This window comes from Triturus cristatus, chromosome 5_2, assembly GCF_964204655.1.
Source record: "Triturus cristatus chromosome 5_2, aTriCri1.1, whole genome shotgun sequence".
NCBI classification, from domain to species: domain Eukaryota; kingdom Metazoa; phylum Chordata; class Amphibia; order Caudata; family Salamandridae; genus Triturus; species Triturus cristatus.
Genome location: NC_140588.1, coordinates 505456557 through 505483988, shown reverse-complemented (window position 1 = coordinate 505483988; position 27432 = coordinate 505456557). Strand labels below are relative to the sequence as shown.

The 27432-nt window shown below is 40.2% G+C and overlaps 1 protein-coding gene across 11 annotated transcripts in view; it reads right to left on the bottom strand.

Annotated features, from left to right (window-relative positions):
* PDE1C (phosphodiesterase 1C) overlaps positions 1–27432 on the bottom strand; it is a 1636609-nt gene that overhangs the window by 238910 nt on the left and 1370267 nt on the right. For all 11 annotated transcript variants that reach the window (XM_085607521.1, XM_085607513.1, XM_085607514.1 and 8 more), the window contains 3 exons: positions 18362–18490; positions 12479–12580; positions 9881–10001 (listed from right to left, as the gene is read on the bottom strand). In XM_085607521.1, coding sequence (XP_085463647.1) covers positions 9881–10001; positions 12479–12580; positions 18362–18490 — 352 coding nt within the window. The remainder of the gene's footprint in view (positions 1–9880; positions 10002–12478; positions 12581–18361; positions 18491–27432) is intronic.

Here is a 27432-nt window from a genome sequence, read left to right as displayed (position 1 = left end):
CAATACCAATGTCAAGTTAACTTTGGTGATTATTGTATCCACTGGAGAAAGATGGAGTTTTGACTAGTGGCATTTTCGACTCATAAGCAGCGCAGAGGGTTGATTCCTGCTGCAAAGAAAATTGTACCTTGCAGGTCACAGAATTGTATTTTATGTAGATAGCTCAGTGGGTCACTACTTTTGGCACAGAGATTATTTTGTAACGTGCAGATCATAATTTATAATCCTTGATATAGCACAGTGAGCTATGAACTGTATTCAAAGAGCTGCATCCAAACTGAAAGGTATAGGTTAGAACGTAATGTTTTTTTACCCATTGTTTTAATATCTCAGAATTAGTGTGTGATGTAAAGTGCTCTGACCACGTACATTGGAGTGAGTTGTGTTTTTAAAAAAAGTAAATACTTGTGAGAGGGGTTATGGAGATGTGAGGGGCACTCTTGGAGGGTGAAAGTGAGTTAATCCATGAACGAGGTCATTGGTGGTGGAGGGGGTGCAAATAAATGATGCACACCGGGTGCCATCAGTCCTAAAGCTGGGCTCACCAACTATTGACAGAGCTAGTTGTTGAGCCAGCCTATATGAGTAGCCCAAAAAGATGCGACATTCAATGTAAAAAACAACTTAAAAACCTCACAAGATTGAAGAAAAAATGTATAATATCTAGAAAAAGGAATTGCTTACTACAAACTACTTTGTGTCAAAATTACTCTCCTATGATAACATCTGGTTAACTGCACAATAGAGTTTTAGGGTTTAATATAGGAATCAGTAATGTTATATTGCTAGATACCTATGTACCTAAAAATGTCTTAGAAGGAAAAGGTTCTGGGGGTGTGCTTGAAAGGCTGCTTATCATCATGTTGCAGATGTTGGATTCAGTGAACAATGTTTTCTTTACACTTAGATGTCACAGTGAGACAAAGTTCTCACATGGAGCAAATCATCACCAGCAGTGATTAATGTAGTTTCAGTGTTCTCTTACCAGCTCCCAGGTCACTGAAACCTGGTTAGAACCAAGATCTGCAAAATCCAGGGATTCAATAACCTTTTCAGAAAGGCCTCTAATAAATCACACTAAGAGGCACTCTCTTCTACAGACTACCGGGACCAGGCACCAACTTCAACTACATCATCACAGACTTCGTCACAGCACTCACTCTCAAGGCTAGCAATTACATCTTACTTGGAGGCCTGAACGTGCACTTGGAATACCATACAGACCCCAACTTAGGAGCATTTATTGAAGAACTTGGAAGCCTCATCCACCAGTAAAGCAACCTACCCATGTTGCCAGCCACCTCCTGGACCCAAATTTCACCAAAATCTGAGTCGGCAAGCTCAGACAATTCTCTGGGCAGACCAAGCCCTCATCAAGTTCAGCATCCCCATCCCAGTCCACAGCACACACACCACCACCAGACAGCCTGCCAAAGCTATAACAGCATCACTGACAAGGATTGGAACATGGCTCTCAACACCCACAACCCAAACACAGCAACAGCCTCCCCAAAGCCATCAAGAATTTCAACAATTAGATCAGCTCCTGCATCCACCCCGATGCCCCTCAAACACAACAGTACAACAAGATCCAGACCCAAGGACAATTGCTGCTCGGAGGAACACAGACTGAATAAACACCACTGCAAACAACTGGAGCACAAATGGAGAATGAGCCAGTATAATGCGGAATGGAGCACATTGAAATCTGCCCTGAAGCACTACCACCAAATGATCTGGATCACTAAATGCACCACTCTGTTGGGCTGTCTCAGTCTCAGCACCAACAGATATTTCACCTCACCATCGGCCGTCTCTAACTTGATCACTCCCTCGCAGAACCTCTGCAATAATCTCTCTGAATTTTTCAGCAACAAAATCACCACCATTCAGCTGCAACCAACATACCAAGCCAAATGCCCCCCGATCTTATCCAAAGAAACAATGCTAACCACATGGCTTGTCATCACCTCAGCAGAAACCGCTGCCACCATGACTCCCATACACTCAGGGGGCGCATCGGAGCCCTGACCCCACCACACCTACTTCAGTGGACTGCAACCCGTCCGTGCCATGTTCACACCCATTCTGAATGCCTCCATCTCTTACACAACCTTGCCAGATGCTTTGAAACATGCAACTGTCCTCCCATTGCTGAAGAACCCCTATGCGAACCCTTCAACACTAGCCTACTACAGATTAATCTCACTGCTACCATTCCTGACCAAGGTCTTTGAGAATATCATCAACAGACACCACACCAAATACCTAAATGACCACCATTTCCTCAACACCACTCAGTCTGGTTTAGATCCGACCACAGCCCAGAACCTGGCTTCCTTGCTGCCACAAATGACATTTCCATGACTCTGAACAGAGGAGACATGGCGGCCCTCATCCTCCTGGATCTGTAGCATTTGAGTCCTACATCATCCAACAGCTACATGACATTGGAATCTAGGGACGTGCATGCTGATGAATCAGCTCCTTCATGACTAGAAGGACCTACTCAGTCAGCGTGGCACCATACACCTCAGATTCCCGTGAACTCATCTGTGAAGTTCCACAAGGATCCTCCCTCATCCCGACTCTCCTCAACGCATACATGATCCCTCTATCCAACATCATCTGCTCTCAGAATAGCAATGTCCTCTCCTATGCAAATGACACACAATTTGTTGTGTCCCTCATGCACAAGCTGCCCAGTACCTGTATCAAATGTAATGCCTGCATGACTGGAATCGCCACTGGATGAAGACCAACTGTCAACTACAAGAACAAAATCATGATCTTGAGGGAGAGCTCATCCCTGTGGGACTCCACTTGGTTGCCAACTGAGGTAGGACCAACATCCACCCACACCAAGAACTTCAGGATCAAGGCCAACGAGCTCAGCATCACCCCTCAAGTCAATGCTATCACCGCCTCATGCTTCCATACCATCAAGATGCTGAGGAAGATTTTCAAATGGCTCCCAAACAGCAACTGGAAAACTATCACATATGACATGGTCACAAGCAAGCTGGACTATGGGACCACTCTCTATGCAGGGATCAACAAAAAACTTGCCAGAACACTGTAGACCATTCTGAACTCGGCAGCCAGAATCACGGTCAACCTCTGATACCGCAATCACATTACACCACACCTTAAGAAGCACCACTGGTTCTCCAATTGTCAACTAGCATAATTCAGACTTTTCAACCACACTTTCAAGGCACTACATAACACTGGCCAAGCATACCGCAACAATCCTATCTGCTTTCACAAACCTTCTAGACACCTCAGCTTGCCTGTACTCCTAGTTGGCAAATCCGACGCGTACGGAAAACTCGATCTGGTGGTCGAGCCTTCTCCTGCATCGCTAGTAAAGTGTGAATTATGAAAGAAGCTGAAGACCTGTCTTTTCGAGTGGTCCCCCTAGGCCCTAAGTGAGCCTATGCTCACACCTGCTCAGCACCAGAATACCCTCCCGGGTGATAGTGTGCTCTACAAATCAAGCATAACATAACCTAACACAGTGAAATTGGAGCTCTTGGACAATATTGATTGTCGGTTTAAAGAGGGTGCAAGTGAGGCTCTCTGGCATCAGCTCGCTGACAGGTCTGATGTATGCTTCAATGCCAGTGCAGATGTCAAGGGTAGTATTTTTTCATTTTCCATCGTTCTTTTGCTCACCATGCCACCGAACTGCCAAGCCAGGTCCTCCCTGGACCGGAAACAAGCATCCTGGGACTGGTTTCTGGGCATTACCCTTCATCAGCCAGGCTAGCTTGAATTCAGTGGCACAGTGAGCAAGGGACCCACCTCTGGGCATACCCATCCCACTTGGGGTAAAAAGTGCTACGCAAACACGGAATGCTGATTAAATCAAACATTAACCCCAGTCAAGAGATCTGGGTTAAATCCATTGTTCTTTTGCTCACCATGCCACCCCAGTTTAGACCCAGTCATATGCAAATCAGTCTTGACCCTGTGCCTCATCGGAACAGTCCTGACCGAACTGCCAAGCAAGGTCCTCCCTGGACTGGAAACATGCATCCTGGGACCGGTTTCTGGATATTGCCCTTCATCAGCCAGGCTAGCTTGAATCCAGTGGCACAGTGAGCAAGGGACCCACGTCTGGGCATACCCATCCCACTTAAGGTGAAAAGTGGGACACAAACAAATGATGGACGAAATGCTGAATAAATCATACATTCACCTCCAGTTAAGAGATCTGGGTTAAATCCATAGTTCTTTTTCTCACCATGCCACCCCAGTTTAGACCCAGCCATATGCAAATCAGTCTTGACCCTGTGCCTCATGGGAACAGTCCAGACCGAACTGCCAAGCCAGGTCCTCCCTGGACCAGAAACAAGCTTCCTGGGACCGGTTTCTGGGTATTACCCTTCATCAGCGAGGCTAGCTTGAATCCAGTGGCACAGTGAGCAAGGGACCCAAGTCTGGGCATACCCATCCCACTTAGCGTGAAAAGTGCTACGCAAACAAATGCCTGGAGGCATAATGTTTCAGGTTGCATATTTTAAGAGAAACCACAAAATCAGTAGATCACTGAGAAAGAAAAAGCTAAGAGCTGGTTGAGACAATGTAGTTATTCAACAAACTCATGCCTCAAATGGATAGACGCCTTTATCCAACAAAGTGGGGAAAAGTTCTTGAAAAGAGATATTTTAAAGCAAAATTTGCTTCATAGAAGTTTTTTCAAGCTGACACATGCTGGATTTCCCTCAGGATTTTGTGTTACTTAAAATAAAATATACTCATCTCCCCACAATTGATGTAGGTTTTCCAGAGGCTCCCCAGCACATACCAGTTGAAAAGTATGCTGTATTGTTTTAACTAGCAAGCCTCCACCTGGTCCTCCTTCAATTTTCTGGACCCTCCAGCAGGCAGGCTGCTTTCCCTGCAGAACTCAATCCCAATATTCCCATCAATTGGGCCAAGAATCTGGTTATTCAAGTTCTTGCAATTAGGTACCGAGGGTTTCAATTGAAACAGAGATTGGTATGAACTATCTTCCAAAACTCTTTGGCATGCTGTAGGAGACATTTTTAACAGTGGCAAACTGAAATTCCTCATTCCTTTTCCTTCCTTCTACTTCATTAAGAAATACAGTGGGGTTGAGCATGGGATTTCAAAGGGAGAAAATGGTATACAATTTGTAGGTGATTTTAAACCAGTGTCTACAAAATTCTCAGATGTCTGTGTTTATTCAGTGTTAAAGAATTCTTGTTCTGGGAGTCTGCCTTTTGATAATAAAATCCGCGCAGATGGAAATCAAACATAGCAGAGGATATATGTGTTGCTAGGAGCTCCTTTCAACCTGCCATCTCCACCCATCCCTAACCAATGCAGCCTAGTCCATTTCACAGGCAGCCCATCCCTCTCAAGGATGCTTGAGAAAGCATGGGAGACAGATTCAGAAGTATACCCTCTCAGGCTCAGTGTAGCAAGACCACGTCAGGGCCACATCTGCAACTAGTTTATTTTGAGTGTTCGTTTGGAAAATTGGGGTGGATTACATCTTAGTTCATGTAATTTGCCCAAAAACTCTAGGGAAATGAGATCCCTCACAATATCAAAGTAGAAAGACGTTTTTTCCTTGCTTTTCAGCGTTTCTTTCACTGTACCTCTCTAATAATATCTTAACAGAAGCCTTCTGCTAAACTTCGCACTCAAAAACTGCACTTTATTTTCTGTGGTGACAGTCCATGACCCCAATGTTGGATGCTTGTTCTCATGACTTTTATATTAGTGCCTGTTTCTAGTTAGGTAGCAGGACTCTCACTGACAGATTCTCACCGTCCCTTGCACCCAAAGCTTTGCGCTTTGCTGTAGGCTACTGGTGATTGCCGTTGTCTTTATCCTTTCACCCTGATGGGAGTAGCTACTGCCGCATCTGTTTTCCCGTTTTCCTGACTGAGACTGATTTTGTACAGCTTGCTACAGAAACTGTATGCCAATGCTTTTTGAAGAAATGAGACTCGGCTGAGTTTCCTGAACTACTCTTTATGGGGAGTTCAACTACTCAAGTTGATTACAATTTTGATGCTCCTTTGATCTCGCTCTTTTCTTGGACTCTCTATGGGTTCTATTAGGTCTGATTCCTTATAGATAGAATAAAGATTATTCCCTTCATCAAACATGCTTGCATTATTGATGACTCTGTCCTTGATAATTTCGGTAAACTGATTTATCTGACGTTCTAATTGAATAAACATAATATATTAATCTCTTAAAGAGAATAAAGAATAGAAAATCTACTTAAAAGTCTCATCATTGACTAAACTTAAACTGTAAATAACGATGAAGGTTGGTTTGATTTGATTTAGCTTCGGTGGTAAATATCTATCGCCTAAGAGAAGATCATTTGGCACAGAGGTGGAGCCCATACTTGTAAGTCACAGGTTGACGTGGTACTGGAGAGTAACGTTTGGACTTGTTCCATGCTATCAGTATGATTCTATATGATCTTGTAGAAATCAAAGAAAGAATACAGACTTAATAACCTGCCTGCAAGTTTCCACCTAATATCAGTGCCGGCTTTTGGGCGGAGTGACCAGTGCCACCGCACAGGGCGCTGAGCTTGGAGCTCTGTTTTGAAATATCTTATGGGTTTAAAAGCATCCACTGCAGAGTTCTGTGTGTTCCCAGCAATGCTCGGACAACAATACCAATGTCAAGTTAACTTTGGTGATTATTGTATCCACTGGAGACAGATGGAGTTTTGACTGGTGGCATTTTCGACTCATAAGCAGCGCAGAGGGTTGATATTCCTGCTGCAAAGAAAATTGTACCATGCAGGTCACAGAATTGTATTTTATGTAGATAGCTCAGTGGGTCACTGCTTTTGGCACAGAGAATATTTTGTAACGTGCAGATCATAATTTATAATCCTTGATATAGCACAGTGAGCTATGAACTGTATTCAAAGAGCTGCATCCAAACTGAAAGGTATAGGTTAGAACGTAATGTTTTTTTACCCATTGTTTTAATATCTCAGAATTAGTGTGTGATGTAAAGTGCTCTGACCACGTACATTGGAGTGAGTTGTGTTTTTAAAAAAAGTAAATACTTGTGAGAGGGGTTATGGAGATGTGAGGGGCACTCTTGGAGGGTGAAAGTGAGTTAATCCATGAACGAGGTCATTGGTGGTGGAGGGGGTGCAAATAAATGATGCACACCGGGTGCCATCAGTCCTAAAGCTGGGCTCACCAACTATTGACAGAGCTAGTTGTTGAGCCAGCCTATATGAGTAGCCCAAAAAGATGCGACATTCAATGTAAAAAACAACTTAAAAACCTCACAAGATTGAAGAAAAAATGTATAATATCTAGAAAAAGGAAATGCTTACTACAAACTACTTTGTGTCAAAATTACTCTCCTATGTAAACATCTGGTTAACTGCACAATAGAGTTTTAGGGTTTAATATAGGAATCAGTAATGTTATATTGCTAGATACCTATGTACCTAAAAATGTCTTAGAAGGAAAAGGTTCTGGGGGTGTGCTTGAAAGGCTGCTTATCATCATGTTGCAGATGTTGGATTCAGTGAACAATGTTTTCTTTACACTTAGATGTCACAGTGAGACAAAGTTCTCACATGGAGCAAATCATCACCAGCAGTGATTAATGTAGTTTCAGTGTTCTCTTACCAGCTCGCAGGTCACTGAAACCTGGTTAGAACCAAGATCTGCAAAATCCAGGGATTCAATAACCTTTTCAGAAAGGCCTCTAATAAATGTGTGTGACTTCTGTGAACTCATCACCCCTTTTAACCAGAAAAGCTGAGTGCATAGGAAGATGGATTCTGCTTCTGCCTAAGTGCTGGTTCTTGACCATCTCAGTAGACTTTTCCCAATCCTCAAATAAAACTGCATGGCTGCATGAGATGTTCCTGTTGACATTTTCAGGAGATCTGCCTGCTTTAGCAAAGGTGGTTATTGCTTGGAGGATTCCATATTCATATTCTAAAGCTTGCGCACTGATAATAAAACCCCTCTCTCTGATTGGTGCTATCTTCTAATCATAAATCCATGGGCATCCCTTACATGATTGACACATACCCCGTGCAAATCAGGAAACCTCCACTTTTGAAACTGTGCAGTCCACAAAGCACTAAGTTCTATTTTCACTTCTCCTGCCCAACATGTACCTGGATCTAGAGATCGGATAGAGTTATATTTTGAGGTAATGCTTAAGGTTGTAATAGAAAGTAGAAGGCCAACCCAATATACCTACTCGATACCTAGGTTAAAGTATATTATAGAGAAACAAGCACAATTGAACTTATGTTCAAAGAGCTTGTGGCAGAAAGGTTATCAGTGTAGATAAATTAATTTAGGACATATCTAGCTAACACAAGTGTAGATTTATTACTAATAGTAATTATTCACAACATTCAGACAGAGATGCAAATAAAGTTCTCCAGTGGCACGGTTACCATTTTGGGGTGGTTCAGCATAGTTGGCCTGATAGCCAGTCAGTAGGTGAAGGTTGTTGGGAAGCTAGTGGTCTATGTTTGTGATGTAGCCAAACAATGTAGCACACTTGAGACGAGATCTGACCCCAGTATAAATAAAGTCTTTTGAAACATTGACTGAACTGAACTGGTAGACAATAGACCAAAATACCAAGAAGAAATGTTGCAATGGACAGGTTGAAAATCTGGTAAAATACAAGCCTGTGATGCAAAGATTGAATAGAGTGAACTGTGAAGTAAAAGACAAATGACAAGAGCTAATTGTGATAAGCAGTGGCTATGAAAATGGACACACAGCATAATGCAATTTGAAGGGGACCCAGCAATCTGTGACCAGTGAGGAAAGTAGTGAGGTTGCTAAAAAACTAGTTATCCAAGGATTTTCTTAAGAAAAGGGGGCAGGGAGGCATGGATGGGATGACCTTCAGCTGTTTTTAGAAGTGCTTTGACTGCAGATTTAGAGAAAGACCGTTGCCTGTATTTAGAAAGTGATTAAAATGAAGTCTTAGGCAAGTTAGCTACAACATGAGAAGAGTAAGCCAATGTTTTTATGATGTGGAGATTGAGGGGGTTTGGTGACATACGTGATAAGTTAGTAGCTTTGAGAATTGGTATTTACTAATCAAAGGATGTGTGAAAGAAATTAGAAAGCTTGATGGAGACATTTATTAGCCTAGTGGAGATGCAAGGGGAAGGAAGTAAGGTTAAGAGAAGTAGTTTTAGGTCAGTTCTAAGAGAATTAAGATGCAAAAGATTTAGTGGGGGGGTGTAACAGGTGTACAACAAGGGAATAAAGAGTGTTGATGGGGTGGATAAGAATTTGAGGGTGAGGGTATAATGAGGAAGCTATGTCTCGATAATGGGTGGAGTGTGCAAGCATGAAGGGGGATGCTAAAGTGCCCATTGCTTGTTTGTACTGTTCACAGTAGAATTAAATGTGTTGTATGGTAGGATTTGTCCTCCTTTAATAAAGAAATGAATGCAGTGTGGTTTTTAATGCTCAGTGAGATTGCGTGATGCAAGGCTGCGGATGGAGGATACATGGATTAGGTAGGGATAATGTATGCCAAATGTTTTGTTCAGCATTTAGTTGAGTTGTTCAAAGTGTGTAGTGCTCAATATAGGTGTGGAGTAATTTCAATTATCCTGTCCTTGAATAACTGGGTGCATTTCTATACCTCCCCTCCAATTTTAGGGAAAGCAAAAAAACTGGCTACTTCCAAGAGGCATAAACATATGGGGGATTGTCCAGTTGCAGTAGAGTTGGGCTCTCACACAGCCTTCCTGTGAGGTGCATTACTTCAGAATACAGAGAATCTTTTCTCTCCTCTGGTTCATGCCTCCTGCGTTCACCCCCTTCTCACGTCATCATCCGCTTTAATAACTCTTAATTACCTGTCTGAAGAACTCTTCCAGCAGTGACATGGTCCATCGATGGTGCAGGTCCCAGGCCTTCGCTGGATGGCTGATGTCTGCTGTGTGCAACAACAGAGATAAGGCTTTCGGCTTGTCGATCCTGCAAATCCAAATGACTGCACAAGTGAATGGGCTGCACTCAGAATAACGACACAGACAAAAATACAACCTAGGAAGGAAATGAGGCCGCGTTGGCCTCTGACTGCGACACGGAGAGATTGATTCATGTATTTACGGGCTCTGACAATCTTGAAGGATGAATCTTTAAATGTATGCAATTTTCCAGTGGTGGCAGATTTATTCAAACTCTGACAGTAGTTGAGTCCGCCATCCTGCTGACTTCTGTCTACATCTCCGTTAAATGTCCCAGATATGTTCTCACTTGTTTTGAACGGCAGCCTCACATTACCCTGACACCTCCCTGATATTTCTCTCAGCCACTGGTAAGTGAACAAATGGAACTGGAAAGATGTATGATTTGTTTCCTGAAGGCAAATGGATTATATATCAAAGGATACCAAATGCTGATGGCAGACTATGACCTACGACAAGATATAGTATTCCACATTATACTGGCATCTAAATGATGGATCTTACATGCTAGGATTTTAATAATGTTTGTATTGTTTGTTTCTGTTGAAATATGACCTAATCAATTTGATTTGATGATAAGCACCTCTTGGGACTATGCACTTTTATATGGGTTTTAGTAATGCTAATTTCCTGCTTTCCTCGACCGTTCCAAATACATTTATTTGTTCCCTTATCCTTGTGTGCATTGTATTTTTGTAGCAAATACAATGTCTGTACTATAAACTCCTGCTGCATGACTGCCAGTAAAGTAGGACCACACAAAATGTAAATTACACTCCGTAATTTACGTAATTTCTGGAATGTTGACTTGTGCTTGTCACACGAAATTCCAAAAGCTACGCCATCACACCATGTTGCATAATTACATTGCTGTTCATGGGAAAATTATAGTGCAGAAGCGCAGGAACAACATGTACAACTAGAACGTAAGCATCTGTTGTTTAGTGTAATTCTGTTTTCTATGCTTTTTTTAACACAAATTGTGCACTGGTGCCACAAGTTGTTAGGAGGACTTTTTTCTAGATAAAATATAGTGCTAAATAACAGATTTGCATTTCTCATAATTCCGTCCAATTTTGCATAATTTTCCTGAAATTTTGTGCAATTCCTCAAAAGCAAATTACACAAATTTCCCCCATTCCTAAAGACAAGCTTACCTAATACCAAGTGTATTTGTAAGATGTAACCTGGAAATAAAGTTAGATTGTTTACAACGAGAGCTATAGTGCTCAATAGTGTCAGGTAATAAAAGACAACTCTAGTGTAAAGTGCAGCTTAACATTTACAAATGGCTTCTGCTTCCCATTACTCATGTAGTTTTGGACATTCATTTATATGTTAGGTGAAAAAGGAATGTTCTTTGAATACCCACATAAACCAATAGATAAAATCTGCTGCCAATAAATACCCGCCACAAGATGCAGATGGAATCATCTAGAATGTTCTACATAACAGTTCAGTGAAGTATACAAGCCAGCACATACTAGCAACTGGATCCAGTAGAAACTATTTTTTTCTAACCAGCTGGGATTTTCTCCATAGAAAAGTGGTTAAAATAACTTTGCTGTTCAACAAATATGCAATATTTCCTCATGGAATACTCTGACTCACAAATAAGGCTTTATTTAGGAATGAGTCTTCGGTTGTATGTTTCATTCAGGTTAATCCTGTGTAAAACAATGTTCGTGTGTACTTCGGTGATAATATTGCCCTGCTGGAAAAACTGCTATTTGTAAGTACTGGTATCTCCCCGGGTGGTATTAGGACATGACAATCCAAGCAATTTAGACTGAGGGTCAAATTGAACATTTTAAACCATCAGAACATGGAAGGTTAACTTTTTTGTTACTCACCTGTCATTCTAGCCACACAAGGCAGCTTGGACTCCTGGGAGAGTATACCTTTCATAGTCTAAAATGTTACTTTCATTCAATCTTTGTCTAAACTTGGCACACAAAATGACTACATCAAATCAACTCTCCACAGCCTGGACTAGAGACAAAAGTATAATATAGAAAACCTTTTAATAGTACTGAACTCTAAAATTAAAAATATTTAAAATAAAATTGGTTTTGAAACTTGCCCGATTCACTGAGATTTTGCTGTGAATTGCTCTTGTGGTACGTTTGACTTACTCCTCAATTCCAGGAGTAAATAAGGTGTAGTACAAGAGGAAGTCAGGCTAAAATATTTGTGAATCGCACCTGAAATGTTCAGACATTTTGCCCACTGCAATACAACTTATTGCCAAAAATAACTAGCAGTGACATTACTAACCGCAAGTTCCATGTCAGAGAACAATTGGGCATTCAATATTTGTACAGCAAGTACCAGAGCTTTGTAGATACTTCAGTAAGCAGAACAGACAAAGAGATGTGTTTTTATGGAGCAGAGGCAGCCTTTTCTTTCTACTTCAGTGCAGGGGCTGTCTACACACTAGCATGCGCGCGCAGAGTGCCTGGCTGCGGGTTCGGAGTGACTCACCCTTCTGGCTGTTGCAGAGCGTTCTTCATGGCCTTGATTTGCTGGAAGTGACAGGACATGTCAGTCGCCAACACCATCTCAATCACCAGCGCCCTGAACTCCCTTTGGGCAGACACCAAGCATAAAAACAAAAGAATCATTAGGAGAGAAAGCTGTGTTTTTTTCAAAGGACCATATTGTATTTACTAATTATTTTGGACATTTCTAATCCCATGTGTCTCTAAAACATTCATATGTTCTTCCTTGTTAGGGAAAGAGAGGGGGCAGAAGAGAGAGCTTTCTTTGAAAATACCATGCTCAGTGTGAGCAAATTAGTCAAAAGCGTTAGCTTTAGCTAAGAGGGTCCCAATGGTGTCCAATTGACCCATTAGCAGCTCTTCACTTCAATTACTTCCTAAGCAGTGGGATTTATTCCCCGATAGACGCTCTCACATAGACACAGTCAGACTGAGTCAATAATGCGTGTTGGCAGCCTGAGTCGGTGCCCACTTAAAATGAATGTACAACATGTCAATATTATCTCTCATGCCTTGGTTCTAGATACATTTGGCTAAAACAGCACCATAGACTGAAGTGCCCTTCACTCAAGGTGCATGTGAGGATAAAGGGTTGCAAACCAACATAGATGGTTTTCAAACACTGTATCATGGATAAATCATATTGACGTACAATTATACAGCATCCAATACATCTCCTACCACTATAACATGGGAGGCATATCATTACTATTTTTACCTTTACGTTGTCTACCAACTCTAACACTACATCATTCATCCGTTAAACTTATGTATACTTACCTTGCAAAATCTATTGCTCTGACAATGTAGGGCATGAGATGTAATTGTCATGTAATATGTAGCAGGGCATAAGTCATAGATATCATTCTGACTCTTGTCCTGATACATGTCTCTGCATATAGTTAGATCTTACAGAAACCCTGTCAATCCACTGTGTGCATACATAGACGTGCAGTCCACATTAAACATTAATGACAACACTGGTCATCCAGGATCCGTTGCCAAGGACTTTGAGACCCATAAACCAAAATGCTTTGTCCAACAGGCAGTGGTTTACAGATTGCCACTAAATTTAGTGTTGTCATTGTTCTTTCTCGTGAAGAGGTAACTCTTAGGGTTTGCTGGTCCTTCTACATTGTCTCTTAATGTTGCTAAATCCATAAAGACTGCTGTTTCAAAGTGTGCCCTAGCTCTCTTCTGGAAAAAGAAAGAGCCCCGAGCCATCTCAGTGTGGTTCAACAAACTTTGGCAAACATTAGTAATATAACACACATCCCACAAACTCTCATTCACTGAAAAGAAATGTATGACTCGTGGGCAACCTCTTCTTGACTATATGTTAAGGCTGGAATTTGTCTGCTTCATACTCACAAAATTGAGAGCTTGCCAGATTTGTGAATAAACCGCGACATACCAATTGTAGGTCCAGTGTCACCCCTACCTCTGCAGCCCTTTAGCCCCACTTACACAGCAGGATACAGCCCCTCTCGCTCAGTGTTACACCCTAAGATAGGTCATTATGTTCCCTCAGATACTAACAGCCCTAGCTTCAATACACCTAACCCAGATGACGCGTGTGCCCTCCCTGTATAGTTGCCTTTTTGTTTTGTTTTTCCGTTTTCTTTGTTGTTTTAGGTATAGGATTGGAGGAGAGGGGGAGAGTAACACATCTATTTCTTATTTGTTGTTGATATTTTTTAAATGCAGCTGTGATACTATTCATTGAGGCCAGAAAAATAAAACATAACGTGAAGGACAATGATTGTTTTCACTGCTTTATTCTATCAATTTTTTTCACTCATCTTATACCCTCAGATGAATGATATGCGGCATGTACCATTTTATACTGTATGAAATCTTTTACTAAAAGGATTTGAAACAAGTGTGCCCCATAAAATAAAGTGTACCGTCAGAAGGAGTAACTGTGGCACTTTAGGAAAACAACTATGCTTGAACATCAACCCCTGAACATTTGTGGTCTTACACATACCATTGCCTCCATATTAGCTTCAATAAGGAGACATCACTGCAAATGTAAATACTTAATGCGTCAAAGAATGCCAGATGCAAAGTGATATTTCTAACTTTTTTATGCCTTAACTACATCATAGCATAGTAAAAAAGCAATGTAGAGTCAAACCAATAATATTAATTGTCATAGCTTTAAAATTTTAATTGGTCACAATTTTAAGATGTTGCATCTATCTTGGCAGATGGTGCATGTGAGCTTTTGGGGTTCATTACAATAGGTTGCTATGTGTCTCCTATCTGGATAGATTAACATCAAAGCTTGGGCATGGTGATACACTACACATTTCATCGGGTGATATCAATGTTCCTTTCCCTGAGCAGTCATTATTTAGATGGATCTCTAAAAGTCTCTGTTGGTTCCAATAGGTTGGCTAGGAGTACCTCAGAATCAGTTTTCGAAACCTGCCACTGAAAAGACTGCACTACAACTTCTAAACAGTACCAGCCTACTGCTCGATGTGCTTTAAGTTATGATACCTAGATAGATGGGGGCTTTTAAAGAGAGCTAATGGGCGATAGCGAGGATCTAACAAAGTCTAGCGGCTGGTGGTAAAATCTATGAGATTGTATCAAGATTAATACAACTTTGAAAACTCCAATTAGAACCGAAGGAAAGCTAATGGAATAGGTTCATATTTTCAAAAACCCGATTCTGCTTAACTCTTGGAAAATACAGAGATATTTTTTTGGGCTGCACCAAAATGCCCTTAACCAACATAAACACATATACACAAAATACAATTGTTCTGGTTACTTTAAGCATGGCTTGCACCAGTTTCATTATTTGTGGTGTGGGCCACCTTACTAGAATGATTGATGCTTCCTGTTATAAAGTCATCCATTTGCCCTGTTCACCCCAATTTTTTGCAGAATGATACTGGTGGTAACTGACTCTGACTGTACTGTGGGCTCTGCTAACCAGGTCCAGTATCAAGTGCTATGTTTAAAAATGTATATGTAATAGGGTACACTTACAATTGGCAAAGACAGACCTTATAAGTCCCTAGTAGATAATAGGGCCAGGGACTGCAATCTACCTATAGATAGGGCATGGAAGAGTAGAGGCCCAGCAGATTTCCTGCACTTGCATGAGTGAGCGGCTGTGTGTCTATTGTCCTTTTAAAGGCTGTCTGGCTTTGCCGACTTGACTTTGATGGTATGGGAACTTTAAAAGTGATAATCTACCTCATTTTGACATATTGGGCACCCCCCAGGTCTCCCCTAGGTGTCCCTGTGGTGGGGGGCACGTAACTATAAGCAGAGACCTTATAAAAGATGTTTTATATGCCCTGGTGAGGGAAAAACTGCCCATTTTATTTATCTCATTGTAAATACTTAGCTCCATGGGCTGACATTGCAATATTTTATTTAGGTATAACTATTGCTTGGAAAACAGTACATTTTATTCAAGGACTGAAAAGATTGGTATTGATAAATGCAACAACTTGTCACTGTTAAATGTATCATAACTAGTACATAGGAGAAGTTATAGAGATTTCTATTCTGTAAGCCAAATTCCAGCCTTCTAGTGGTCTCTGCTGATTGGCCAGTCTTAACAGGCTTAGCCAGGCTGCTTTCATTAGGTGATCAGGGGCCTGGCTAGAGCAGAGGTTATCTGATGGAAAGAGCTCAGAAGCTGAAGAGGATGGGTCCGGTAGAGGGGGCTGAGAAAGTCAAATAGAGCTCTAAGAGAGAGATCAGTAAAGAATGCCAGGCATACCTACCCCCACATCCTGTGCCCCAGCCAGATGGCAGGCCCAGGATAGGAATTTGCAGCGGTAAGCGGGAGGAGAGTTAATGAAAATGAGCCACACTGTGGGTTGGTTTTGCTAGCTCTTACTCCTCTGGAGAGAAATCATCCAGGTTGGATTTTGGAAGTGCAGTGCTTTGTGGGACAAGAAGATGGCACACTTTGGAGAAAGTTGTCATGCTTTTGGGTGGGCACAAAGCATCTCATTGGGCAGAGGTGCCCCCGCTTGTTGCTCCAGAACACTGAATTATTATGTGAGAGCTGCATAGTCTCTCAGATCTGCTGCCTGGAACTACAAGGAGAGGTAGGACAGCCCTGCTGGAATCAGGATCTGCATCCAAAGGCCTGGACTCAGAATGACTGTGCCTGCTGCACAATCTGGTACTACAGCCCTGGGGACTGTGCCTTGCTTCAAGAAGGAGTAAGGAGTGGATTCCATGCAAGTTACAGGTTAACATAGTTTACCTGCATCATCTTCACCAAGACTCCTCATCCTGGAGTGCGTCAAGTGGACTTTTAAGGATTTGTCCAGGAGTATTGTGGCAATTGTAGTCCAAACAGCCAAGAGACCATCTAGGAGATTCCAGACGTTTGAACTGGTGTTTAGGACACTTGGAACCTACAAGGATACCTTCAGGAAGCACTTCCTGATGTTTGGAGAACTTTTGTGAAAAAGCTCCATGAGGTGACCAACCAGACGTCGAGTCAAGCTGATGACCCTCAACTGCGACCAAGCCAGGCTTTCAGGTTATCTCCCTGAAAGCTCCGGAGCTCAAGATTTTCAAGATTTGACCGGGACCTCACAGAAAGTCAATCTGGCGAACCCTCACTGAATCCGGCCTGCTGTCAAGGGACGAGCAACGTCGGAAGAAAATGCTAGAGAAAAGTTTCTAAGTGTGAAGGTGAAATTTTCACTGGGGCCTCCTGCTTAGTGCATCCGACCAGGGCTTGATCGTGGTTGGCCTCAAACTTTGATTTTGACCCGGTCAAGGGCAACCAGATGTCCCAGAGTGGCGCTATATTGTTTTAAGCACTATAAAGAGGTTAATCTTTAAAAATTAATATCTCCGGTTCCCTACATTGGATTTTTGTTGTTTTGGTGTCTATTTGTTCATATAAATATTGCCTATTGTTATAAATTGGTCCAGAATTTGTATTGTGTGTTGTGTCTTTCTTTTTTTATGCATTGGTGTTTTTAAATGCTTTATACTCCTATCTCCTAAGTTTGCCCTGACTGCTCGTTGTCAGCTACCATGGGTTGGGCAATGGGCTAATTTACAGAATTCATAAATCTTTCTGTTACAAAAATTGCTATTTGTTATTGGGAGTTAGAAATAGCATTGTTTAGAGTTCACCTATCATTTGTTTGCATAAGGAAACATCCCTCCAGCCACCCAAAAACACAAAAACTCTATGAACTTCTGCTATATTTCACGAATTTAAAAAAAATAGACAATCTGCAGGCCATTCTGTAATTTCATGGGTCAGTGAGCTTGTGACACATTGATGTCCTGACATTTTTTGGGGTCTGTATTGGGGAGGGGGCAATTGCTCTGATACGGCATAGCATTGAACGTGATTGTTTACTTTTACATACATTTAGTGACTTTTCTTCTTTTTTTATTGAGATTGACATTTAATTTTATGTTTTTAAAGTAAATTTGTAAGATAAGATTGTTAGTCACTGTTTAGTTTAGAAACAACAGATATACATCTTGGGCCAGAACACAAACCATATCTAGCTGGCTCTATTACAGGTCTTAATGGTAAGTAAGGCAGTCCTTGGCACAAAGACAGGTGACGTCTGGATCATGAAAGCAGTTTTGTGTAGCTGATAATGTGTGCTAATGATATTCGTTCATGATCTCAAGGGACTAAATGTTCTTTGCACCAATTTTAGTACCTAAATGAACCCCAGTGGACTCTGAATAATTACTAATGGGAAGAGAAGATCTATATGGCTATATGGTTGCCTTTGTCACTTAGTTTATCTTTAGTAGGCAGATATGCTTTGATTACGGATTAGCAGTTGTCTCACGTTGTTTCCCCATAAGGATATCCTCAGCCTCCCATTGTTTGTCTCACCTCCAGTCATCCTTAGAGAGATTGTATAAAATATTCATCTCCTCGTCATCCTGCAGAAGTCGATATGCTGCACTCACATGATGATTTTCAAGTACAGATCGGTCGTTGTACAGAATGGCCGAATCTGACCTAAAACAGAAAAGCAAGCAAAACTTCAAAAACAGGCAGCAAGAGATCTGTTTTCAGCTTCTCATATGTCATCAATATGGTTATCTAAGTTGCTCCATTTGATGAGAAAAGACAACAAGGTGTACATAATACGCAAGCCGGAAGGATAATGAAAATAACTCTCTGTAGTGGAGGTTAAGTCCTCAAGTTCTTGCCTACAAACGTTCTTCTCAAAGGAACAGTTCACATCAGAAGTCATTAGCCTGAATCATTTACTTTTGAATATTTTGATGTGAAAATATAATTCCCCACCTAATTTAACACTAAACAATTCCTATACATCAAGTCAAAGTTTTTTTTTTGCTACCTGTCAGTGGTGTTATTCCTCAAAAACAATAAGTAACGTGATTTACCCATTCAGTCTCAATTTCCAAAATCTGGAAGGAATATCACAACCTACCATCTCTTCTTTAATTGTGCACATGAGTCTGCAAGATACTGTCTGTGTTGTCTTAATCAATCTAAGCTGCCAGTATCTTCGACGAGGAGCCTGCTGGTGACTTTCCTCACATGTGCCATATTTGACACTACAATACATTCACAAGCTGAGAATGATGGGCAATTTCTTCCTCTGCACCCACCAACTAGTATCTGATCCCTAACAATTCCTTTTTCCTCTTGTCTATGGTATTATCAGCCAATGCCTACTCTTCCTCTATAATCCACTCTTTAGCACAGCTGGCATACATCACTGATAAAATAGCTACAAATACTACACAATCTGACTGTTATGATGCAAGTTTTGTCACTCTGCTATGCACGACAACCTCACTAGGTCAGAAACCAGCAATGCCAAGAATCATGATAAAGGTGGGACAGCCATCAACATTTGAGCACCAAATCTAAAAAACTATTTATGGCAAAACAAAATGGTGCAACATATTCATTTGTATCCTTCAGGAAGCTCAGCAACATCAGGCTTGACGCATAATCCATCACAAGGAAGTATTTGATTATACGAGAAGGGCATGTGCGCCTCAGGCCCCTACTGAGATACTAGTTGAACCTTAGGAGCAAAAGTGAAACTTCAGAACAATACAGAGTTTAGCACATTGTAAATAACAGTATGGCCTAATACCCCAAAAAACATTCTTTCAGTTCTTGATTGTCTACAGAAGCAAGAACACCACTGGTATATTTTCCATGTCTACAAAGAGCCTCCACATCTGAAAAGCAATCCACAATATAATTCATGAAATGATATTGAGACAGAATATCAAGTTGGAAATGTCGGCTTACACAAATATCGAGTTAGAAATACCGTGACACAGAATTATCGACATCAAGAATATCGTGGTCAAGAATATCAAATTTAAGGTATGAAATATCGTTTAAAAAAATATAGAAGTTATTAATAGCGTTTTCAAAAATATAGTTGTTTAAAATATCGATTTTTTTAATTATTGTTATGTATTTTAGTTTATATTTTAAATGCATTTGATGTATGTTTTTTGTATAAGTATTGTTTATGTTTTTTAATATATGTGTTAAATTTTTAGTAGCTATCAATTTTATTTTAATTTAATTTAGCGTTTTTTTTGTTTCGTAGTGGGTTGTGGGTTTATAGGGGAATAGGGTTGGAAGTAATTTAATTATAATAAATTAATGATTGTGTTTTATTTATTAATATTTATTTAATTGAGATTTTATAGTGTTAATTGTGGAAAGTAATGTATTTTAATTAATAATTAATTAGTTGGTAATTATTATTGATTAATTAATTAATTGGTAATGAATTATGCTAATTGTGCCATTTCTTCAGGTGAGGGTTGTGGGGTTTATAGGGGTAAAGTGTGAGGTGCAATTTATTTTTGATTAATTATTAATTAGTTATTAATTTATATTAATGAATTGATTAAAAGTTAATTATGGAAATTGTGTAATTAATTTTAGGTGCGGGTTATGGGGTTTTATAGGGGTAAAGGGTGGGAAGTAATTTATGTTCATTTAATTAATAATTAGTTGTTAATTCATATTAATTAATTAATTGAAAAATAAATATGGAAATTGTGTAATTAACTTTGTGGTGTGGGTTGAGTGGTTTAAGGGGGTAAAGGGCGGAAAGTAATTTATGTTTAATTGATTATTAATTAGATGATTATTCATATTAATTAACTAATTGACTTCAATATTTAATTAGGGTAATTTTTTATAGTTGTGTCTGGGTTTTCCTATTATATGGTTAAAGGATGAGGAGTAAATTAACGTTACTTACCTTATAATTAGTTGTTAAATACTATTAGTTTTTTGATTGTAAAAAAGTTTTCACTGTCTAATTAATATTTTTACAGTTTAATTTTAGCTGTAGGTTAAAGTGTAGGAAGTTAATACATTTTTATGAGCTTTAATTTGTTTTTTAATTATTATTTCTTTAATTGGTAATTAATTATGTTAATTATGGAAGTACATTTTTTTTAATGTAGTTGTAGGTTGTGAATTGTGTGGTGTTATAGGGTAGGAAATGAAAAAAATAATTTATGTAATAATGTTTTTGTGTCTTAAATAAATTATAATTAAAAATATTTATTTGTTTGAAAATTATTTTTTAGTTCATGTAATATAATATTTGTAGGTACTTGTCATATGTGTTACACATTACAATATTTTATTTACATTTTTCAATATTAAATATATTTGTATTTTAATTTTTAACATATTTATATGTTTTTTCATTTATTTTGTTTTTTAATTATTTTCGTTGTTAATATTTTGTTTCTTTTTAATTTTGAACTGACTTGAGTGAGAATATTAAAAGTTACACCTCCGCAATCCAACACTTTCCCTACTGTTGCACTCATTGGAGTGGGAATAGTACATTTTATCCCGCCACTATCCAACACTTTCCCTACTGTTGCACTCACTGAAGTGGGAATAGTAATTTTTACCCCTCCGCTATCCAACACTCTCCCTAATGTTGCACTCTTTGGAATGGGAATACAAATTTTTACCCCGCCGCTATCCATCACTTTACCTACTGTTACAACTATTTGAGTGGGAAAAGTAATTTTTGCCCCTCCACAATCCAACAATTTCCCGACTGTTGCACTCACTGGAGTGAGAATAGTAATTTTTACCCCTCCGCTATCCAACACTTTCCCTACTGTTGCACTCACTGGATTGGGAAATGTAAGTTTAAAGATTTTTAAATATTTTAAAGTTTTTATTTATAATAGAATGTTTTTTAATTAGATTTTATGTTATATATATTTGTAAAATGTTCTATATTTGAAAATTATAAAATGAATTAAAATTAATAGTTTATTTTTTTTAAAGTAAATATATATACATTAATTTTTATTTATGTTTTTATGTTTTTAATGAAGTTTATTTGTTATATTTGCTAAAATGTATATTAAATCTATATTATTTTTTATAATAATGTTATTTAACATATTTAATATGTCTTATTTTATTTTGTATATATATATAAAAATTAATATTTTGTACAACTATATTTTTGACATCGATATTTTTGTTTCGATATTTTTGTAAATACCTGTTTAAGTATAGGATGTCGATATTATTCCATTCTATTTTTTTTGTCAATAGTTTTTTACGACTATATTTTTTAATTCGATATTCTATCAGTGAACCTCCTGAAATAATAGAATATTGTAATATTTTCTTGTCACTCAACTCCTGTGAATGGTGCACCAAAAGAGTGACAATGCCTTATCAAGTCTGGCCTAATAAGGACCCACTATGTGGAGCTGCCTGGTAGTGAGAACAATGCTCTGTAGGGTGCATGATGGGAAGCTTAGTGACAACTCGGTTCAGTGAATCAGACTGTGAAGGGAAGGAGTAGGCATGTGTCCCACCTTCAAAACTAACTGGAAATAAAGAAGAGCATTCTTTATCTTGGGGAATGACCAAGGGAAGAACTAAGTGAAAATCTGTGCTGAAATGAGTGCAACAGATAAAGCCATTAACAATAACCCATAGCTCCAACCTCCAATCACATCAGAATATCAATACACATGATGCAAGCTTGATCATCGTGACCACCACTGGCTACCATTGGGCTTGACTGATGTGGCCAATGCCAGAAGCTCTGGTGCTCACTGTGCTTGACTGAGAGTAGGTGAGGTTGGGGGGTGGGCTAGCATGGATTATGAAATTAAACATGTCCAACTGGTTGGGTCTGCATACATGGGGCTATATTTTTCATTTGACTCATTCAGCCCAGGATATCCACTCCAAACATCATTAATGGTTTTAAAATCTGCTTATACTCTTCAAGATGGCCACACTCTCTGCTGCATCCTTGGAATATGATCACAATTACCCTTTTTCCTTTTATTCAAATTGTGTCATATTTATCTTGTTCCAGGGTCCCTGATGCTCAGGTATAGTTGGCCCTTCCCAATGCTTCTTGCCACGGGGACCATTTTTCATATGATCCCCCTTACTTGTCAGACCTTCCTGTCAGCCCCTTAATCCCGGTTACTATTTCTAGTGTTGCAACGAGTCAAAAAAATAGTTAGAAAATTATTAAAATTGTGTAAGGGCAAACCAATCTTTTCCTGATTTCCTCTGGTCAGCTGAGACTCAGCCTCGACCTTTTTGCTTTGTGCGACCTTCATAACACCAAACTATTACACCCAAATACAGGCGCATATACACACAAGCTATAAATGCCTAAGGGCACAGCTATACTTGCATAGCTCCTATTAGCATCAATATACTTGCACATGTAAATTCAGATTACCTTGGATTGAATTGGATTAGACTGCCCTTTTACAAAGGACAACATCCAATAACACAATTGCTCAATTCATTCGCTTGCACATGTTCTCCCTTGGCCTTTTCCAAACTTAAATGTGAAGCACAATGATCTGTAAAAGGTTTCTTGCAGGTCTTCTCAGTCACCATTGCTGTCACATCCATATAAGTGACTAGTGTGGCTTTGAACACTAACGCAATGTATGACATTTTCTTGAATGATTATTTGGACCCTTGAAAATGTTAAGTTCGAGGCAGATGACTTCCTTGATCCAGGAAGGGCAGTGAATATCTGTAAGCCGAACTGCAGTTTCGCACTTAAAAAGTGTCTCGATCAATGAAAGTGCTTTGTGAATTTTCTGAACAAGCATAAAGGCCAACAAAATGCAACAATGAACCTGTAATTTAATAGAACGAATTTGCATCACTCCTTTGTTGGCTTTTTTCACTTCTATCTATTAGCCTGCCTTTGCGCCTGTATGCTTTCTTATGGTTTTAGTCAAGTGTAAACCAGGTCAATAGAGCAAGGGATTGACAGGCACTTATTTCAGAAGTCTCCAGGGCACTGCCTGAATGCTTTACTGATTTAACACGATAAGTATATCTGTTGAGGGGGCTTCAGTTCCTACTTTAGCCTGGGGGATGGATTTGACAGTGAGCCTTTCTTATCTGAATGGCTGGATTGATTTGAGTCTGAAAATTGTGCACTGACATTTGAAACTGGAAAACAAAAGTACATTTTACGAGGCCATCTGCAAGACCTACTGTGTCTAGAGCCACAATATGTCTTGAGGCAGTGAAGTTAGAGCTGACAAGAAATGTCCTGAAAAGTATCCTGACAGCGGTGCCAACTCTCTGCATAATTTGCAAACAGCTGAACACCGTAGTAAAGTGCTCTAATCTGTGAGTTCTATTAAAGAAGAAGTAGAGCAAATAGATATGTTGTCATAACTCAAATTCCCTCTGCAAATAGTGCCTTATATTCCGCTTTTCACACACTTCTTCCTGGATACTTCTTCAATGTCATTGTTTGGGTCTCAGAGGGATTCTCTACTCGAATAAGAGAAAGCATGCCTAGATGGACACACATTTTTACATCAGTATGTATTTATTGTCTTTAAAAAGGCAGATGAGAGACCTTTCCGGGTAGTCGGTAGCCAATTATGAGGGGCGCAGACCTCATAGTACAAATTCTGGAGTATGTTGCTGGGAAGAAAATAAAGGAGCTTGCAAAGCCATATTATTACTCAGTTATTCACGCAGAAGAATGATATAACGAGCAATTAAACTAACGTCCAGACTAGCGAAATGTTATGTACACATAAGTGCCACTCATGTGAGCAAAAAGCGGAATTTAAATCGGAAATCAAGATTTGCAGATTACTCTGTTTACAACGACTGGGACAAATCCACAGCCCTGCTGGTTTCCGGCAATGAAGACCTAATGAGCACTGCAGCCGGAACATGACGGACTGTTGCAGGTGGGGGGGGCGAAGGGAAGCCATTGGCACGGTGGTTAATCGCCACAAAGCCATTCACTCGAGGACATTCCCAAAAATTCCAAAGGACATTTACACCGAAAATGTAAACCTACAGTGATGGAAGGCTGGTGAAAACGGGATGAGAAAAACACCTAAACAAGATTTCAAGAAAGGGTAGGGGGAGGACTCAACATTAAAAAAATAGGTGCAGATAAACAGAATAAAATGCACGTCCTCAATAATCACTTCTGTTGATTTAGTTCCATTATAGGATAGGGTGGCATGAGTGTGCTTAGCAATCTACGATTTGTGTATCTTTTCATGGGATAGTCCTGGAATGTTTGTTACTCACATCATAGAAATGTCTATGATTTGTAGGCTTCTCTATACGATTGTTTATCAGATTCAATGTAGTTCACACTTTTCTGAATTTGTGGTTGTCCTGTTGAAATTGGGAATCGTATGCTCTAGTGGGCTTCTAACTGTTTCAATTGTAGAATTCTGTGCTACTAGGGGCTTGTCTTAGATACCTTTGAGTATTTTAATAGGAGTGTTCAGAAAGGGAACTTGGACGATCTTGACGACCCATAGGTCCCAAGTGATTGAAAGCCACTATGGTAGGTAATGTTCTATTCAGCCCCTTGCTGGCCCCAGATGCCTTGTAAAGGGAATATTGAAAGGATTTCGAGGCACTGCCTAGAGACAAGCAGGACGTGGGTTGCTGCTGCAGTCCTTGACCTTTTCGGCACTGCGTCTGCCTCTAGTACTTGAAAGGTTTGCACTGGTTGCTGGATGGGCTAAAATGGCTGCCTTTGGCAGAAGGCGAGGTTCTTAGGGTACCTGTGGAACTTCCTGGATTGCAGATGGAATCAGCGGGCCATGCATAGCAATCCCAAAGACATACCTGTAACTCTACTATTTTTTAAATACTCCTGAACTACATAAGCCTTTCCTCCAAAAAGTCTGACCACATCAAAGGGCATTACCATCAATGATGCCTGAATGTCTAGAGAAGTTGGTGCCCATTTCTCAAGAGCAAGTGTCAGATATGCTGGCTAAAGCAAAATCACACTCCCCTTCTGATCGCTGCCCCCCTCACATAGTGGCCACTTTGTCATCTTTACTAACGCCTTTAATCACATCTCTGTTTAACCCATCACTGAACTCAGCAAAAATGCCACTAAAGTGGAAATCTGCGTATGTTGCTCATGTCTTAAAGAAAACCAATGCTGACCCTAATGAGCTGGCCAATTATGGTCCCAAACTCACTCATTCCCCTTTTAGACAAGGTTTTGGAGAGTCTTCTGAATAAACAACGCTCCTTTATTTGGAGGGCCACCACTTACTAGACCCCACACAATCTGACTTTAGAGCTTTTCCCAGCAGGAAAACATCATTGGTGGCTATAGACAATTCTATTTGACTCTTATTAGATGCCAACCCTTCGGCTAAGATGGTTCTACCTGACCAGCCTCTCGCTTTTGATACTGTCTCTCACTCTATCCTGGTCCATAGACTCTAGGAGATAGGTATAATTGGGAAGGTCCTGAACTGGCTTAAAGATATTTTGGAAAATAGGACCCAGATGGTCTCACCAGATCCTTTTAATTCGCGGGCCATGTTCTTGGACAAGGGGGTCCCACAGGGTTCCTACCTGAGCCCTACTCTTTTTAACATCTATGTGGCACCGCTTGCCCAGATTGTCGAGTCCTGTGGCTTTGACATAATATCTTATGCAGACAAAACCCAATGAATCTTCCCTTTTGGGCAAGATCCGGAAAATGCGAAAATCAGGTTTACTGACTGCATGAGTTAGAGTGCTACTTGGATGACACTCAACTGTCTGCAGCTCAATGAAGACAAGACCAAGATTCTACTGCTTGGCAAGGCGCAGGCACACTGGTGAGAGGATTGGTGGCCTCAGTGCTGGGCTCACCCCCTCTCCCTAGGAAGGCAGTTAGGATTCTTGGCGTGTCGGTAGATTGAGAATCTTTCGATGAGAAAACAGGTTATGTCTGTCTGTGGCACCTGTTTTGGTACTATGAGCCTGCTTGAAAAAGTGTTCCAGTGGCTACAGTTGATGTCAAGGAGAACTCTTATTCAGGCTCTCATTATGAGTCGCCTTGACTATGGGACTGCCTTGCTGGTAGCAGCTGATGAATCACTCCTTTCCAAACTGCAGGTAGTCCAAAACACAGCTGCGAGCCTAGTCTGTGAGTTTACCCCTGGTTCCCCATCAGACCACACGCTAAAAGATCTTTACTGGCTCCCGGTGAGAAAACGGTCCTTGTTCAAGCTTCTGTGTCTTATTCACAAATCCTTGGCTGGCAAGGGACTGACCTAACTACGGGAGAAACTCACTCAGTACTGCCTTAACAGAAACCTTAGATCAAAGCACAAATTGCTGTTATGTCCCTGCAGTTTTCGTACTTCGAGATACAGCGGCGGGTCCTTTTCCTGTCTTGCCCCTCTCCATTTGAACAAGTTCCCCTTCCCTATCCATTGCTGCTCAGATTTTAGTAGGTTTAAAAAACTTTAAGAAGACTTGGATATTCTGATTGGTCGTCTTGTCTTAATTCGGTGGAGTGCCGAGATATCTTTTTGGGAGTGAGCTGTTTGCACAATACCAAGTAACATAATATAAGAATGTCTCCAGAAATCCAGCAAAGTGCACCCAGCCACCTTGTCTGATAATGACAC